This window comes from Rhinoraja longicauda, chromosome 1, assembly GCF_053455715.1.
Source record: "Rhinoraja longicauda isolate Sanriku21f chromosome 1, sRhiLon1.1, whole genome shotgun sequence".
In the NCBI taxonomy this organism is placed as follows: domain Eukaryota; kingdom Metazoa; phylum Chordata; class Chondrichthyes; order Rajiformes; family Arhynchobatidae; genus Rhinoraja; species Rhinoraja longicauda.
In genome coordinates, this window is record NC_135953.1 from 88631985 (window position 1) to 88651922 (window position 19938).

The window sequence follows — 19938 nt, forward strand, 5'->3', positions numbered from 1 at the left end:
TTGTCCAACCATCTGCATATTAACCCTCCCCCTCACCTATATCCACCTATTGCCACAATTTTTCCTGCCCCTCCTCTCTTCCAGCTTTCTCCCCCACCCCCCGCCAAAATCAATGTGAAGGGTCCCAACCTGAAAAGTCGCCTCTCCATGTTCTCCAGAAATGCTGCCTGACTCCCTAAGTTACTCCAGCACTTTGTCATTTTGATAGCCAGCATCTGCAGTTCCATGTTTCTAGGAAATTTAACATGAGGAAGAATGCAAATGGTTTTGTTGGCATAAGCCTCTAGAAGTAGACATAACTGGAGTTTCAAAGATAAAAAATTGACGTCTCCAAAGACGTACAGGTATGTAGGTTAATTGGCTGGGTAAATGTAAAAATTGTCCCTAGTGGGTGTAGGATAGTGTTAATGTACGGGGATCGCTGGGCTGCACGGACTTGGAGGGCCGAAAAGGCCTGTTTCCGGCTGTATATATATGATATGATGATAAAGATGTATTGCAAAGAAATCATTGCAAATACATTCATGTTTAAAACAATAGGAAACTAGAATAGCGTTGCAGCACTAAATCAATAAGTATGATTACCATAGATACACTTCACAAGTTAGTCCAAAGAGCCTGTTTCTGTGCTATGCAACTCTGATTCCAACAGAGAAATTCAAGTCAAGTCAAATATTATGGTTCATTGGACAAACCATTGGAGAAAAAAAATGCAATAGCGAAATTAAAATACAGATTGATTCTAATTAATCATCAGGGTTCTATGGCCCACGTTCCTAAATGTGAACTGGCCCCTGTTAATGTATATTAGTGGAAATGCACACTGTCAGTTAGATCCTCTCTTAAGCAGCAACTTCAAGTGCTGATTATAGTGTTTCAATCTTTTTAAAAGTGGTATGAAAATGTCTTAAATTATTCTGGATAATTACACACTCATACAAAAATAATAATTTTTTTCTTTATTTTGAAAATGAGATCTGAAATCATGAGATTTGCAATACAGCATTCGTTTCTCATCAGACAGATGAGTGGTTGGGTCCAAGCTGAGTGTCTTAATGATAGAAACTTGCATTTCTGCTTGCAGTAATAACCTTAATACTATGCACACAATATAGAAAACCTGCAAAATGCAACAGATTACACAGATGAAGCAAACAATTGAGAAAATCTGCAATGATGCAACTGTGGCGTTCTTTTGGCCTACTTGGCCCACTACACAACACTATAAAACTATAAAAAGGAACTTTCGAAAAACAGTTGCCTTCATAATTCAAACAGGATTAGTAATTAACAGGAATTTTACATTATACAATGAACGTATTCTGCACTTTTATTATGCAGTCGATAGATCAATGAAAAATTATATTGCCTTGTTAAAGTATATAAACCAAACAGTCAATGATGCTCCAAATATAATTTCACAGCCTATTCTGCCGTAAATTTTAATAGAGGCAAAACAGTTCTATCGGTATTATTTCCGCAGTTCACTATAGGGTGACTGTGGTTCCATGCAGCCAATGGGTATTCAGAAATCAGAAATAAGACTATTTTCCTGAAGCTCTTTCTGTAACACATGTACCCTGTAAGCACAGTTTCTCCTGTGGTTACACCCATTACAGAATAATTCATTATATACATGCAATATAAAACTAAAAATCCTCATTTTTAAAGCACAATCTAAATTTAAATTGATCTTCAATTACTTAGGACATTCAAGCTTATAAATGATTATAAATTGTTATCTTCTTGCATTTACATACTTACATATTATATACATTTTGTGCATGCCATCTACCACAAGGTTAATCCTCAGAGCTTCACTAAGCTCACAATGTTGCAAATTAATACGTTTTTGTATATACAAAAGCAGTACTCATTCTAAAACACAAATAACAGATTCCTCACATTTTGCAGCAGAACAAACTAGAGATTAAAAAATACTCTATTTTGCAGCCATTAAAATCATATTCTAAAATTAACCAATGTCAATTCCATTTCATATACAAATCCGATGCAGTTACATTACCAGACCCATAGATTATTTACACCCTTCACAGTAGAATTCATGCTTAAAAAGGGAGTGTAAATATCTGCATCATGTAATCTTGAAATTAGTATATATCTACATCAATGCATTTTAGTTCAACCCTGGTGTAAAACAAAGATTATAGATTCAACAATATTCCTTTAACAATAAAAGAGTTTACCTTGGATCCTGATATTTAAAATAATATTTAATTTAGTTCACATATATGGAATATCGAAATCAAAAGACTGCCAATCATACGACAATACCCGCTTTCCTGTTGAAATATTAAAGTATTTCAGAGTATTAAATAGTGTCAACTACAAAGTGCTGGGCAATGGGATTAGTAATGAACAACCTTAAAGTGTCCCAACTTGGTTTCAGGAAGCTTTCGCCACTCTGATGGAGGAAAGTTGTTCAAGTGCAAGTCCATTTATTGCTCAAATGCTCCTTTCTCTTCTAGATGAGATTTCAGCATGTTGTAGATATAAAGCTGTTGTTCTGGTTGAAGTACTAAGAGTTGCTGCAAGACTTTACTTGGATTTGGTCCTCTGCAAAAGATCAGAATGAAACAAAAAATACATTAGATGGATACTGCTACATTTACAATTAGATTATAGATTTCAAAAAATGCACAGGTAGTTGACAACTTCAGGTTCCTCGGCACTGATCAAGAAAGCACATTAGCATATTTACCTTCTTAGACATGCGAGAAGATCCGCACGTCCATAAGGATTCTCTTAATTTTCTACAGATGTGCTATAAAGAATATTCTGACTGGATGCATCTCACCCTAGATGCATCTCAGCCTGGTATGGCAACTGCCCTGCTCTTAACTGTTCTGCTCCGGACTGCTTGAACCCACAGGGTGGTGAACATGCCAATTCATCACAGACTTGTCACTTCCTTCCATCCAATCCATCTTCACAATGTGTTGCATTAGAAAGGCTGAAAGTATTGTCAAAGATGTCTGCATTTCTGGCCATACCATTCTTTCTCTTCTACCGTTTGGGAGGAGAATCGGAAGCGTGAAAGTCCTGACAGCCAGAATTAAGAATAGTTTCTGCCCCATCTACCCCGAGGTTATGGTACTTTAGTACATCTTCAGACTGCACTATAATCTTCTCATCATACTGCTGCTTTGCAGTAGTACACGGATACAAAAGCATGCACTGCCTCTTCCGCTAATATTAGACTACTGAATAGTCCCCCCTAAAGCTTGGATGTAATCCTGATTTATCAACCTACCTCATTGCAGTCTTTACACTTTTTAAAAATATCTGCACTCTCTGTAATTGGAAAACTAAAATGCTATAACGTTCGACACCCAGGTAATTTTCTCTTTGCACAGTTGTACTTAAGGTTTTTCAGGTGCTTGACACTCTCTGGGTGTTGGACCCCCCTTATATCCCCTAAAAATCTCTTCCGCCTTGCCTTAAATATTTGTCCTCTAGTTTTATCTCCCACTAATATGGGGGGAAAGTTTCCGGCAGTCTATCATACCTCTTTCATTTAAATATTTCAATCATGTCGCCTCGTAACCTCCTCCACTCTATGGAGAACAGACCGAGCTTCTCCAGTCTCTTTACGCAACTGACCTACTCCATCTCAGGCAACACTTGGTGAATTGCCTCCATATTCATTTCAGCATGACTATATCCCCAAGCTGTGACCAGAAATGCACACAGCACTGTCACTGTGGTCCGATGTAGATTTTATAAAGTTAGTGCATAATGCCCCTGCTGTTGTATTAATTTCCCAGCATAATGACAGCCAGAATCCCAGATACCTTCTAACCATCTCATCAGCATTACCACCTTAAAGGAGCTAGAATTGCACGTGACTTCTGTTTCATCTGGAAGGACTACTGTAGTCCCTGGACGGAGGTGAGGGAGAAGATATAGGGAGTGGTGTTACATCTCCTGCTGTTGCAGGGGAAAGTGCAGGGGAAAGTACCTGGGGAGGGAGTGGATTTGGTGGGAAGGGAACCAAGGAGTTGCTGAGGAGTGGTCTCTCCGGATGGCGGAAAGGGGAGGAGATGGGAAGATGTGACAGATGGTGCAATAACATTGGAGGTGATGGAAGCGTCGGAGGATGATGTGTCGGATGCAGAGGCTGGGGGGGAGGGTGAAAGGCGAGGACTGGAGGATTGCTGGTGGTTCCACTGGTGGAAGAGCCTAGGACCAGATGTGTAGGAAAATAACTGCAGATGCTGGTACAAATCGAAAATATCACAAAATGCTGGAGTAACTCAGCAGGTCAGGCAGCATCTCAGGAAAGAAGGAATGGGTGACGTTTTGGGTCGAGACCCTTCTTCAGACTGAGGAAGGGTCTCGACCCGAAACTTCATCCATTCCTTCTCTCCTGAGATGCTGCCTGACCTGCTGAGTTACTCCAGCATTTTGTGATACCTTCGATTAGGACCAGAGGTCATAGCCTCAGAATTAAAGGCCACTCTTTTAAAAAGGAAGTAAGGAAGAACTTCTTTAGTCAGAGGGAAGTTAATCTGTGAAACTCATTGTCACAGAGGGCTGTGGAGGCAAAGTCAGTGGATATTTTTAAGGCAGAGATAGACAAATTCTTGATTAAAACAGGTGTCATGAGTTTTGGGGAGAAGGCAGGAAAATTGGATTAGGAAGCAGAGATCAGCCGTGACTGAATGGTGGAGTAGACTCGATGGGCCGAATGGCCTAATTCTACTCCTATAACTTGTGAATTTGAGAGACATTAAACCTCCAAGCTACAATACACGATCAGGATGAGGGAGAGAACACAAAAAAACATTGGTGTTGTAAATCTGAAATAAAAAATACAGAAATGTTTGAAACACTCAAGAGTTCAGGCGGCATCTGCAGAAAGAAAAACAGAGTTAACATTACAAGTTGGAGCCCTTTCATTAGATATCAATGTACCATATTGACAGGTGAATGGTACTAGTTAGTTGTTAACAGTCATTGGTGTAGGAAAACCATGGATGGATGACCATTAGAAACATAAATTATTTAATGTAAAGGTGTTTTGTACCATTGCTTCAGGCATTAACATTTGATATCTTGGAGCGGAGGCATTGTCCACCAATGAAATAAAGGGAAAAACAAGAGATGAAAAAGTTGTGTCTCTGACTCAAGCATGGACAACGTTAACGGGATGTTCCACGCTGCCTTATTTCCCACCTGGTCATATCAAACTTGGTCATGGTCATATCTAATGGCTGTTAATCACCTGTCATTATACCTACAAGGAACAAACTTGATGTATTCGAATTTTTGAGTGATTTTTCCACTTGTTTGCCTGTACTGAGTTATATCAATCCTCCAGGATCCAAGTGACTTTTCAACCACAACACATTTCCCTGCAGACAATGAAAACGCATTGGACACAAATGGTCCTAAAACAAAAAGGTAGATTCTAATTTAATTTGATCATTCCAAATTATAAATATTCTCAGTATGATTTGGAATCTAAACCTGCAGCTTTACTGCAGGAATCTCTCCCTTCCCACACAATACTCCTGCTCTATCTGACATTCTGATAATCCCAACAGCTTTTGTTAAAGTGCTTCAAGAGAGTAGTCATACATTTAGTCAAACCCTTGGCCAAAATGATCAAACTGGGTTAAATTTAACGTAAGTGCCAAAGTAATTTTTGTTCAAGGACATAATTATCACACTTAGCTATTGTAGATAACACCATTATGACTGAAAAGATAGATTTACCTGATAAAACTGGTGATATAAACATGCACAAAGGTAGCCATGAGGTATTGACAGTCAAAGCGGTCCATAATCCCACCATGTCCTGGAATTGTATCAGCAAAATCCTTTTGGAGATACAAGAATTGTATTTATCAGGCAGAGATAGGTAATGTTTTAAGTTTTCAAATTTGTCAGTAAAGTCTAAAAATGTATATCTCTTAAAAAATTATACCAACTTTTATAGACCATGCTCCTCTGTCCTATTTACCCAACACCTTCTCTGCATTCCCCACCATCCCCCATGTCAAACAACATGTTGAGATTAAAGAGGGAAATGCACAGGCACAAAGCTTCTTTCAATTGTGTGCACAAACTAGCTACAGTGTTCCTTTATTTCTCTTAATTCAGAATTCTATCACAGGAGCAAGTTTATTGGAACTTTGCAGTTAATCAATACACATTAAGACACCACCATTACTAAAATCTGCAAACCCAACTTAAGACATTTTTAAAATAAATGAACAGTTATACATTTTTTTTAAAACATAAGAAAATAAAGACAACCAGCCAAAGGGATTTTAGTCAGGATAGGTGGCCAGAAGACATTGTGGCCTTCCATCACAGTGAGGAGAGGACTGGAGGAGACTCACTGTGATGGATGTTTCTTTGATGGATGTTTCTTTTTTGTGTGTTTTGGGGGTTGTGTAATTTTAATGCCTATTTAATGCTTTTATTGTTGGACTGTGGGTGACTGAATTTCGTCCAATATTGGATGACAAATAAAGCTATCTTGAATCTTGAATCTTGAATTGCTGATAGCCACAAAATATCAACACCACACTGGACTTTATGAAGAACTGGTGAAGTGAGATATACTGCTGCCCAAATAATAAAACTTTGCAGATTGATTAATTGAATATGCAGAGTTAACTAAATTACTTCAATCTTCAATGTAATTACAGTACCCTCCATAATGTTTAGGACAAAGACCAATCATTTATTTATTTGCCTCTATACTCCACAATTTGAGATTTGTATAATAGAAAAAAAATCACATGTAGTTAAAGTGCACATTGTCAGATTTTAATAAAGGCCATTTTTATACATTTTGGTTTCACCATGTAGAAAATACAGCAGTGTTTTTTAGACATTGTCCTCCCATTTCAGAGCACCATAATGTTTGAAACACAGCAATGTCAAGTAAATGAAAGTAGTCATGTTTAGTATTTTGATGCATATCCTTTGCATGCAATGACTGCTTGAAATCTGCGATTCATGGACATCACCAGTTGCTGGGTGTCTTCTCTGCTGATGCTCTGCCAGGCCTGTATTACAGCCATCTTTAGCTTACGCTTGTTTTGGGGGCTAGTCCCCTTCAGTTTTCTCTTCAGCATACAAATTGGGTTCAGATCAGGTGATTGACTTGACCACTCAAGAATTTACCTTTTTTTTGCTTTGAAAAACTCTTTGTTGCTTTAGCAGTGTGGTTGGGATCGTTGTCTTGCTGTAGAATGAATCGCCGACCAATGAGTTTTGAGGCATTTGTTTGAACTTGAGCAGATAGGATGTGTCTATACACTTCAGAATCCATTATGCTACTACCATTAGCAGTTGTATCATCAATGAAGATAAGTGAGCCAGTACCTTCAGCAGCCGTACATGTCCAGGCCATAACACCCCCACCGCCGTGTTTCACAGATGAGGTGGTATGCTTTGGATCTTGGGCAATTCCTTTTCTCCTCTATACTTTGTTCTTGCTCTCATCTGTCCACAAGACCTTTTTCCAGAACTGTGGTTGCTCTTTTGAAGTACTTCTTGGCAAACTGTAACCTGCCCATCCTATTTTTGCGGCTAACCAGTGGTTTGCATCTTGCAGTGTAGGCTCTGTATTTCTGTTCATGAAGTCTTCTGCGGACAGTGGTCATTGACTAATCCACACCTGATTCCTGAAGTGTTTCTGATCTGTTGGACAGGTGTTTGGGGATTTTTCTTTATTATAGAGAGAATTCGTCTGTCATCAGCTGTGGAGGTCTTCCTTGGCCTGCCAATCCCTTTGCGATTAGTAAGCACACCAGTGCTCTCTTTCTTCTTAATGAAGTTCCAAACAGTCCATTTTGGTAAGCCTAAGGTGTGGCTGATGTCTCTAACAGATTTATTCTTGTTTCCCAGTCTCATAATGGCTTCTTTGACTTTCTTTGACACAACTTTGGTCCTCATGTTGATAAACAGCAATAAAAGTTTCCACAGGTGATGGAAAGAGTGGAGGAAAGACTAGGTGCTGAGAACCTCTCTTGCACCGGCATTAAGGAGGCAATTAAACACACCTGAGCAATTACAGACGCCTGTGAGGCCATGTGTCCCAAACATTATGGTGCCCTGAAATGGGGGGGCTATGTATAAACACAGCTGTAATTTCTACATGGTGAAACCAAAGTGTATAAAAATGACCTTTAATAAAATCTGACAATGTGCACTTTAACCACATGTGACTTTTTCTATTACAAATCTCAAACTGTGGAGTACAGAGGCAAATAAATGATGGGTCTTTATCCCAAACATTATGGAGGGCACTGTGTCTGTAAATGACTTGTGCACATAAAAGAGCAGTTGATACTCGATACTTTACTTCTGAGCAGTTGATACTTCACTTCTGCTCATCCAATTATTAGTTGTAAAATGTACATTATTCATGAGCCAAGCAAACTACAAATCTAATTCTAATACTTACTTTAATTTTGAAAGCCCTCTTAAATCCACTAGCAAAAAAGCCTCCAAAAGGCCCTATTAAAGATGCAAATGTGGAGAGAGCAATGCTGTGTATCTGGAATGGGAATAAGTGCACTGTTTTCTGTGTGAAATAAGGTAAGAACAATTAGGTTTTTTAAGAACAACATGCTTTTTAACTTTGAATCTTGATTACGATTAAAATTTCTTCCCGCTCAATAGAAGTATCCTCTTTAGTTCCTGCTTTCACGACTGCCTGAAACTGTAGAGAGTGGTGAACACAGCCCACTCCATCCGATAGTAACAAGGAACAGCAGCTGTTGGTTTACACAAAAAAAAGATACAAAGTGCTGGATTAACTCAGCAGGCAGCCACCCTGGAGATGATTTGGTGATGATTTGGATCAGGATCCTTCATAAAAAGCTGGAGTAACTCAGCGGGTCAGGCAGCATTTCAGGAGAGAAGGAATGGGTGACGTTTTGGGTTCAGACTGAAGAAGGGTCTTGACCCGAAACGTCACCCATTCCTTCTCTCCTGAGATGCTGCCTGACCCGCTGAGTTACTCCAGCTTTTTGTGATACCTTCGATTTGTACAAGCATCTGCAGTTATTTTCCTACACAGGATCCTTCATAAGCTCATCACTTCCTTCCATCCGGTCCATTTTCATAGTGGATGTATCAGAAAAGACGGTATTATCATTAAGGATGACTGCTATCTTGGCCATTCCCTTTTCTCTCTTCTCATTTCTGGGAGAAAATACAGGTGCTTAAAAGCTGGACTTAAGAACATCTTCCCCACTGATATCAAGACTCCTCACCTCTTTCTCACTATCTTTTCCTGGGGATGCTGCCATGTACCCTCACTCTCAACTCGATCTCATACGGTTATTCCTTTATTGCACTTTAGCTTGCACTATTTCAGATCGCACTATGATCTTTGCACCATTCTGCTGTTTTTGCAGTTGTTGTATTTATTGTTGTACCTATCATTATCGTGTATACTGTAAACTCTATGAGCTTCATGCAAACAAGGAATTTCATCGCACCCTGTGTATATTAAACTAATGTAAGTCAAGTCAAGTCAAGTCAATTTTATTTGTATAGCACATTTAAAAACAACCCACGTTGACCAAAGTGCTGTACATCAGTTCAGGTACTAAGAAACGAACATACAATGGCACACAAACATAACAGCACATACATAAACAGTTCACAGCGCCCCCTCAGAGGGCCTCAAACGCTAGGGAGTAGAAATAGGTTTTGAGCCTGGACTTAAAAGGAGTCGATGGAGGGGGCAGTTCTGTTGGGGAGAGGGATGCTGTTCCACAGTCTCGGGCTGCAACCGCAAAAGCGCGGTCACCCTTGAGCTTAAGCCTAAACCACGGGATAGTGAGTAGCCCCAAATCGGCCGACCTGAGGGACCTGGAGATAGAGTGGTGGGTTAGAAGATTTTTGATATGGGGGGGGGGGGGGGGGAAGCCCGTTTAGGGCTTTGTATGTGAAGAAGAGGAGCTTGAAGTTGATTCTGTACCGTACTGGGAGCCAGTGGAGAGAGGCCAGAATCGGGGTGATGTGGTCCCTTTCACAGGTACCCATCAGGAGTCTCGCTGCGGCGTTTTGGACCAATTGCAGGCGGGACAGGGATGATTGGCTGATCCCAGTGTATAGGGAGTTGCAGTATAAACTTAACTTGAATGCCCACATTTCTTGCCTTCAGTTCTTTTAAAAGTACTTTAATTACACCTCGTTGTGAAGGAGTCTGCAATTTTTTAATAGCAAAGCTGTAAAATTTCATTTGTTTGTGTATGCGTGTGTGTATATACATATGTTTACATATCTGTTGTGCTGCCGCAAGTAAAAATGTCATTGTTTTGTTTCAGTTATGTAACTATAAACACTTTTGACTTGACTAATGTTTAAGAAAAACACATCATCTTACCCATCCAAGGATAGATTGTAATAAAGATGGAAGTGTATATTCCCGGAGGTGGAATAGGAGCGAAGGCTCACAGTCAATAATGAAGCTATTGGTTTCACTGCTGTAATCGACTGGACAGACAAAGTAATTGTAGTTCGATAATGCGTAGGCAAACTAGAAAAAGATAAATATGAACTTGAAATAACAAAATCTTTTTAAATGTGCATGTTCATAAGTGATCGGAGCAGAATTAATCCATTCGGCCCATTGTCTACTCTGCCATTCAATCATGGCTGATCTAACTCTTCCCCCTTAACCCCATTCTCCTGCCTTCTCCCCATATCCCCTAACACTCATACTAATCAAGAATCCATCAATCTCTGCCTTTAAAATATCCATTGACTTGGCAATTAATTCTACAGATTCACCACCATCTGACTAAAGAAATTCCTCCTCATCTCCTTCCTAAAGGAATATCCTTTTAGTCTGGCTATGGCCTCTGGTCATAGAGTCTCCCACTAGTGAAAACATCTTCTCCACATCCACTCTATCCAAGCTTTTCACTATTCGGAAAGTTTTAATGAGGTCCCCCCCTCATTCGTCTAAACTCCAGTGAGTAGAGGTCCAGCGCCAGCAAACGCTCATCATATGTTTACCCACTCATTCCTGGTATCATTCTCGTAAACCTCCTCTGGACCCCCTCCAACACTAGCACATCCTTCCTCAGATATGGGGCCCAATATTGTTCACAGTACTCCAAATGCAGTCTGACCAGCACCTTATAAAGCCTCAGCATTACCGTTTTTGTATTCTAGTCCTCCCAAAATCAAAGTAAGCATTGCATTTGCCTTCCTTACTACTGATTCGACTTTCAAATGAACTTTTTGGGGATTCTGCACCAGCACTCCCAAGTCCCTTTGCACCTCTGAGTTTTGAATTCTCTCCCCATTTCAAAAATAGTCTACACCTTTATTCCTACTACCAAAATGTATGACTCCACACTTTACTATGCTGTATTCCACCTGACACTTCTCTGCCCACTCTCCCAACCTGCCCAAGTCCTTTCTCTAAACTACCTGCTCATCCACCTATCTTCGTATCATCTGCAAACTTTGTCACAAAACCTTCAACCCCCTCATCTAAAATCATTAATATATAATGTGCAGAGTTGCGGCCCCAGCACCAACCCCTGCTAGTCACTGCAGTCAACCAGAAAAAAACACTTTTGCCACTCTTTGCCTCCAGCCAACCTGCTTATCCACACTAGAATCTTCCCTTTGATACCATGGGCTCTCATCTTCTTTAGCAGTCTCACATGTGACACCTTATCAAAGGCTTTCTGAAAATCTAGGTAAATCTCCTTTGTCCTCCAGAATTGGCTTTGGCCAATTATATCGTGAACATCAAAGTACCCAGAAACCTCATTCTTTATAATTTATTTTATTTTATATTATATTTTTATATTTCAGATACAGCGCGGAAACAGGCCTTTTCGGCCCACCAAGTCCGCACCGCCCAGCGATCCCCGCACACTAACACTATCCTACACACACTAGGGACAATTTTTACATTTACCCAGTCAATGAACCTACATACCTGTACGTCTTTGGAGTGTGGGAGGAAACCGAAGATCTCGGAGAAAACCCACGCAGGTCACGGGGAGAACGTACAAACTCCTTACAGACGGCGCCCGTAGTCAGGATCGAACCTGAGTCTCCGGCGCTGCATTCGCTATAAAGCAGCAACTCTACCGCTGCGCTACCGTGCCGCCTCTGAATGGACTGAAATTTTACCAACCACTGAAGTCAGGCTAACCGGCCTATAGTTTACACTCTTCTGCTTTGCTCCCTTCTTGCGTAAAACTGCCTTGCAACAAATCTATCTCTATTCAAATTTTAAATGCATTTAGCCAGATGTTGGCAAGAATTGTTTCAAATTTCCTCTTTAGAATTATTTTTAAAAATCAATTTGAGAGATAAACTTATCCCTAAATAAAATCTGTGGCAAACTTGTACAGAGTCGCAAAAAGTCAAAAGGCATTTGTGTGAGAGAAACAAAACAAAAATATTATCAGACAACTACTTTCTTTTACGATAAAATGAGTTGGTGAGCAATAAACTGTCTGTCAAATCACTAAATCTTTAATCTTCTTTTGCTTGCAAAAATACCAGTCACATTATTTACCTAAAGGGAAGTAGGGACAAAAGAAAATCAACACAGACTATACTGCTAAAACCGAATAAAGAAACCCCCAGATTTGGCTGTTGAGCTGAAGAATCATCATTAAATGGGAAGCATAGATTATAAGTAAATTGCTGAATTCAAAAGCTGCCTGAATGATCATAAATTCTTCAAATTTTATATAGGTATGATAATGATCAGCGGTATTATGCTCATCCATATTAGTGTTTATAGTTCCATTTAGATAAAAGCAAGGAACAAACTGGAATTCTTCTAGTAATGATTTTGATCAGTTTGCAGATCAACACTATCTCAGTGAAAAGCATACACTGACATTTAGTGACGAAACATCAGTCAATAGGCATGCAAAGCTGCTAATAGGTGCACTAGAACACCCTTATTGGGCTTTTCCACATAAAATATTTTACGGTCATCCGGGTATTTTGAAAAACTGATAACATAGGAGATTCTCTGATGCAATTCTTGGATCTTCCCAATCAACTATTAAACAGGTGATAGAATGCTAATGCTTCAAATATTGATTAATAAGACATTTTTTAATATAAGAAAGGAAACAAGCTAGTGGTCAAGGGAAAATCAAGTTTACAGAATTTATGTGAACTCTTTCTGGTCATAAATTAAAATATATTCAACCTACCAGAAATCCAAACACAACAGTTGCGAAGAAACCACCAATGAAACCCTCCCAGGTCTTCTTTGGAGACAGCTGTAAAGCAGAGTAAATTAAGATATTAGGCGAATGAGATTAAAAAATCTTTTGTCCTGTCAAATCTAATTATGAATGATGTTGTAAATTAAACAACCAAGAGCGGCACATGGCTCCAAGAGCATCCCCATCCTTAATCATTATTGAGTCAGATATGAACATCAAAGACGGGATGGAAGCACTTGCAGCCATATATTCGGCCACAAGTGCCAAGGAACAAGTTCCTAGGAATAAATTATCACCAACAAATTGTCCTGGACCAGCCAAATTGAAGCTATGGCCAAGAAAGCACACGCACACCTCTACTTCCTGAGAAGCTTAGGACATTTGGCATCTCTCTGACAACCCTCACAAGTGTGGCATAGGGGTAGAGTAGAGTTGTTGCCTCATAGCCTCAGAAACCTGGGTTCGACCTACAGGCGCTGCCTGTGTGGTTTACATTTTATCCCTGTGACCACTTGGGTTTTCTCCAGGTGCTCTGGTTCCCAAAGATATGCAGGTTTGAAGGTTAAATGGTTTCTGTAAAATTGCCCCGAGTGTGTCGGGTCATAGAACTAGTGTATGGGTGATCGATGGTTGGCATGGATTCGAACAGGCCAAAAGGCTTGTTTCCCCGCTGTATCTCTAAACTAAATCCTCACTAACTTCTACAGATGCGCTCTGGAAAGCATCATATTTGGATGCATCGCAGCCGGGTTTGGAACAGCTCGATCCAAGACTGCATGAAATTGCAGTTGTGGACATAGCCCAGACCATCACACAAACTAGCCTCCAATTCATTGACCCCATCATCCACACTTCACGCTGCCTCAGTATGGCCACCAGCATAATCACGAACCAGTCTCATTCTGCTCACTCCCTCTTCTACCCTCTCCCATCAGGCAGGAGATACAGAAGTTTGAAAACCTATGCATCAAGATTCAGGAAGAGCTCCCAGCTGTTAATAGGCAACTGAACCATTGGAAGCATTTAACTTTCTTTAATTGGACTTTATCAGACTTCAATATTCTATCTTTGCACTAAACATTGTACCATTTATCCTTTAAGTTTGCATTGTGGACAGCTTGATCATACTCATGTATAGTCTTTTTTTTGACTAGATAGCAAAAAAGCTTCTCACTGTATGTCAGTACACGTGACAATATTGAACCAACTAAACTAAATTCTCTAACCACGTCAGCATATTATTTCTAATTCAATGTTCTCTACACTTGTTGTCCAATCTCTTCTGTGGGAACTTAAAGGCCTTCCAATAATCCAAATAGACAACATTCACTGGTTCCATTTTATCTATCCTATTAGCCACATCCTTAAAATAACACGTGTTTCATCCCAGCTGTTATAAGACAACTGAATGATCGTCAATCAGCTAGAGTGTGATCCCGACGTCCCATCAACCTCATTGGAAGCCGTTGGACTTTCTCTAATTGGGCTTTATAGGATTTCAATGTTATATCTTTGCACTATATGTTGTGCCCTTTATCCTTTACCTTAAACTGTGCACAATGGATGGCTTGATTTTATTCATGTATAGTCTTTTTGACTGGATCGCACAAAAACAAAAGCTTTTCACTGTATCTCTGTACACACGACAATAATTAGTGCTAGAGGAATTCAGCAGGTCATGCAGCATTTGTGGAGGGAAATGGACAGATGATATTTCGGATTGGAACCTTAATTCAGTCCGACTGCAGTTGCGGGGGTTGGGAGTGAGAAATCTGGAAAAGAAAAGGTGGGCAAAGCCTGGCAAGCGATAGGGGACGAAAGGGTGTCAGATCAGGAGAGAAAAGGAGTGAAATCTAAACCTACAGGGAGAAGGGGGGGGGGGGGGGGAGAGAAAAAGGGGGAACAAGGGACAGGGATGGGAGACATGTATGGAGCAAGGGAAAAGAGCAGGGCAAGTGAATGATGGGACATAGTGGGAGAAATAAGTGTGCACCAGGATGAGAGAGGGGAGGCAAGGAAAGAGAGGGGGGAGTGGATAGGAGGAGGGTATCACTTAAAATTGGCTAATTCAATGTTCCAATGGTGATGGTGAAAGTTTTTTTCTCTGTTCCGAAGCCTGTGAGCAGTTGAGCACAATTAATGCCAGAGCTAGAACCCCTGATGTTTGTGATATGCATTGAAGACTTCGATGTTTAGTTAGTAGGAAGGAATTGCAGATGCTAATTTTTACTGTAGATACAAAATGCTGAAATCAGTGGGTCAGGCAGCATCTCTGGAGAAATGGGAATAGGTGACGTTTTGGGTCGAGACCCTTCTTCAGATTGAGTCAGGGGAGAGCCTCATTGCCTGACTCAGTGAAATTCTTTTGTTTGCATGCTCTCCAGTCAAAAAGACTAAACACGATTACAATCAAGCCATCCACAGTGCACGGATAAAGGGTACAACATTTATTGCAAGGTAAAGTCTGATAAAATATAGTTCAAAGGTCTCCAATGAGGTAGATAGGTCAGGACCGCACTCTAGCTGATAAGAGGATTGTTCAGTTGCCAGATAGCACCGAAGACAAAACTGTCCCAGAATCTGGAAGTATGCGTTTTGAAACTTCTGTACCTCTTGCCTGATGGGAGAGGGGAGAAGAAGGAGTGACTAGGGTGAGATTGGTCCTTAATTATGCTGGTAGCCTTACCGAGGTAGTGTAAAGTGTAGATACACACAAAATGCTGGAGTGACTCAGCAGGACAGGCAGCACAGTATCTCTGGAGAGAAGGAATGGGTGACATTTCGGGTTGAGACCCTTCTTCAGACTGATGTCATGGGAGAGGGAGAAGCATAGATAAGGAAGTTTAAGGTGTAAAAACAGGGCAAATGGGATGGAGATCAAGGAACATGACTAGATCATTGTTAGCTGGGAGAAGGTAACAACAAAGCAAATAGAGATAAAATGTAGTGGGAAACAGTCAGACTGGTCAGAGAACTGGGAAGGGGGAGGGGTGAAAAAAGGGGGAAAGCAAGGATTGCTTGAAGTTAGAGAAGTTAATGTTCATACCGCTGGGGTGTAAGCTGCCCAATCAAAATATGAGGTACTGTTCCTTCAATTTGCACTGGGCCTCACTCTGACAATGACAATGGAGGCCTAGGACAGAAAGGTCAGTGTGGGAGTTGGAGGGGGAGTTAAAGTGTTTAGCAACCGGAAGATCAGGTAGGTTTGGGCGTACTGAGCCTAAAGTGTAGATGGAGTCAATGGAAGGGAGGTTGGTTTGCATGGTGCTCTGGGCCACGCCCACAACTCTCTACAATTTCTTGCAGTGCTGGATGGAGCTGTTCCTAAACCAGGCTGTGACGCATCTGTAGTAGAGAGGGTTGTTGGGGATATGCCGTACTTGCCAAACTGTCATCTGAAGTAAAGGCGTTGCTGTGCATTCTTGGCCATAGCCATAGCTTCGATGTGGCTGGTTCAAGACAAATTGCTGGTGATATTTATTCCTTGGAACTTGAAACTTTCAGCCAACTCTACCTTGGCACCATCAATGTACAATGTATCGATGTAGGAGGTATAAATAATAAGTTTGAAGATAACACACAAATTGTGGTGTCCTCAATAGCGAGAAGGATTGCCTTTGACTATACCTAATATTGATCAGCTGGAGAGTAGGGCAGAAGAATGGATCTTGCAAAATGTGAAGTCATGCTTTATGAAAGATCAAATAAGGTTTGGGCATGTACAGTAAATGACAGGCCCCCAGGGAGTGTTATGAGTAGAGGTGCAAGTCCAAGGATCCCTGAAAGTGGCAGCACAGTAGATAGGGTGGTGAAGGTATATGCAATGCTTGCTTCATCAACTGGGAATAGAATACGAATTGGGATGATATGATACAATTTTATAAAACATTGGTTAGACAACACACATAGAATAGTGTGCACAGTTCTGGCTGCCACACTATCAGATGTGACAGCACTGGAGCAGAGATCTACTGGGACATTGCCTTGTTTGCAATATTTAGTAATAAACAGAGATTGGATGGGTTGAGTTTTCTTTTCCTGGCAGAGGTTGAGGGAGGGGTAGGCAACTGATAGAGGTATACAAATTATGAGCATGATTGAATGGGTATATTATAATAATCTTTTTTCCCTTGGTGGGAGTATCTAAAATGAGGGGATAGGTATTTGCCAAAGACAGGAGGTTCAGAGGGGATGTAAGGGGGGAAGTTTCTCACACAATAATAGGAATCTGAAACATGTTACCTGAAGTGCCAGTGGAGGCAGATACTTTCACCACATTCAAGAACTGAGACTAACATTGGAACTGCTAAAACATAGAAGGCTACATACCAAATGTTGGTAGATAGGATTAGTTCAGACAGATATTTGAAGGTCAACAAGGACTTGATGGGCTCGTTTCTGTGCTGCATGACTGACTACAAAGAAAATCTTCATAGTTGTTGCTCATTCAGCCTCGCTCCAGAACCAGGAATTGATAGTAGACTTTAGGAGAGCTCCATCTCCCCTCCCCCACCCACTATCAACAACACCAGTCACATCTGTGGAGTCATTTAAGTTCCTTGGAACCATCATCTCCAAGGACCTTAAATGGGGGGGGCCACCATCGACTCCACAGTCAAAAAGGCCCAACAGAGGATGTACCTCCTGCAGCAGCTAAGGAAACACAATCTGCCACAGGCAATGATGGTCCAATTATGTACTGCCATCATAGAGTCTGTACTCACTTTCTCCATCATGGTCTGGTTTGGCTCCGCCACCAAGCATGACATCCGTAGGCTGCAGCAAATCGTTCGATCAGCTGAGAAGGTTGTTGGCTGCAACCTTCCCTCCACTGACGAACTGTACATTGCAAGGGCCAGGAAGCGAGCGGGCAAGATCATCTCTGACCCCTCTCACCCTGGCCACAGGGTACTTTTAAGCACTTCCCTCTGGAAGGCAATTCCGGACTGTCAAAGCCGCCACAGCCAGACATAAAAACAGCTTTTTTTCCATGAGCAGTAGTTCTACTCAATAACCAAAAGTCCATAGCCTCCTTTTGTACTGGTATTTTATTTCATTCACATGTTTAAACTATAATGTTTTATTCTTAACGTTTTCATGTTTTACGTTTTATTCTTAATTGTTTACTGTCTGTTGTGTTGTTACTTGAGAGCGAAGCACCAAGGCAAATTCCTTGTATGTGTACATACTTGGCCAATAAACTTATTCAATTCAATGCTGCAACATTCTTAGATCAGCATCCCATGAGCGACCCTGTTCAGCTGCTTTCATCGATGGTCAAAAGTGGGATATTTGCCAATCACTGCACAATTTCTATGTTTCATTCACTACATAGCAAACGAGGCAGCCATGCCTGCAAGCAGCAAAAACCTCACAACATTCAGGTGTGCACTGGTAGGTGGCAAGTAACATTTATTTTAAAGTGTTAGACAGTCTAATAATAATTACAGTAAAACTCGAATAATCTTGGCATCCAATTGTTCAGAAATCCAGGTAATCTGGCATCTGGTTCACTCATTAGTCCAGAATGTGAACCAGGTGTCCAAAGTGTGAGCATGAAGCAAGATCATGCTGGAATTGGAGTCCAGAACATCAGAAAGTGTGGTTCTCCTCTGGACGACCACAGTATGTCAAGCTACAAGAATGTGTCTCGGACATGGTAATGAGCAACACAGGGGACAGTGTTCTCTCCCTGTTCACCATCTACATCTCAGACTTCAGATACAACTCGGAATCTTGCCACCTGCAGAAGTTTTTGGATGACTCTACAATTGTGGCCTGCATCAGTGAGGGAGGGAAGCTGAATAGAGGTGTAGTCAATGACTTTGTTGAGTGGTGTGAGCCGAGTCATCTGCAGCTCAACGCCGACAAGACTAAGGAGTTAGTGATGGACTTTAGGAGGAGAGGAACACCCCTGGCTCCATCAATGGTGTGGATGTGCAGTATACCAAGGAATACAAGTATCTTGGAGTCCACCTGGACAGTAAACTGGACTGGTCCAGGAACGCTGAGGCACTGTACAAGAAGGGACAGAGTCGGCTGTACTTTTTGAGAAGGTTCCGCTCCTTCAAAATCTGCAGTAAGATGCTGCAGATGTTTTACCAGAATGTGAACCAGGTGTCCAAAGGGGGAGTGTGGTCTGAAGAAGGGTCTCGACCCGAAACGTCAGTCTGAAGAAGGGTCTCGACCCGAAACGTCACCCATTCCTTCTCTCCCGAGATGCTGCCTGACCTGCTGAGTTACTCCAGCATTTTGTGAATAAATTTTACCAATCAGTGGTGGCCAGTGCCATCCTCTTCGCTGTTGTGTGCTGGGGCAGCAGGGTGAAGGCCGTGGATGCCAACAGGATTAACAAGCTCATCAAGTAGGCTGGCTCCATCCTGGGGGCAGATATGGATTCATGAATGTACTCCACAGGTTGACCAGTGTGCCTTGGAGGGGTTGAGCTGTATTGTCCAGGATGCTCTGCAGTTTGAGGAACATCCTCCCCTCCTTGACCACTTTGATGCAGTGATCCTTTTCCCCTGTGGCTATCAAACTGTACAACTCTTTCCCATTCTGTCATGGAGTAGACTGACTCTCTCTCTTCCCTCCCCTCCCCTCCCCCCCCCCCCCCCCCCCCCCCAATTTTTGCACATCCCCAATCCTTTCCACTCGGCACTTTAATTTCATGTTTCATGTATTCTTGTTGTGTTTTATGACTGTTGGCAGACCAATTTCC

The 19938-nt window shown here is 41.3% G+C and overlaps 1 protein-coding gene across 1 annotated transcript in view; it reads right to left on the reverse strand.

Moving 5' to 3' along the window:
- Positions 1-981: 981 nt before the first annotated feature.
- The window catches only part of cds1 (CDP-diacylglycerol synthase (phosphatidate cytidylyltransferase) 1), a 78757-nt gene continuing 59800 nt past the window's right edge, over positions 982-19938 (reverse strand). Inside the window, exons 9-13 of the mRNA XM_078411097.1 lie at positions 13203-13271; positions 10385-10537; positions 8450-8569; positions 5743-5846; positions 982-2577 (exon numbers count right to left, since the gene is read on the reverse strand). Of these exons, the coding sequence (XP_078267223.1) occupies positions 2460-2577; positions 5743-5846; positions 8450-8569; positions 10385-10537; positions 13203-13271 (564 nt within the window). The 3' untranslated portion in view covers positions 982-2459. The remainder of the gene's footprint in view (positions 2578-5742; positions 5847-8449; positions 8570-10384; positions 10538-13202; positions 13272-19938) is intronic.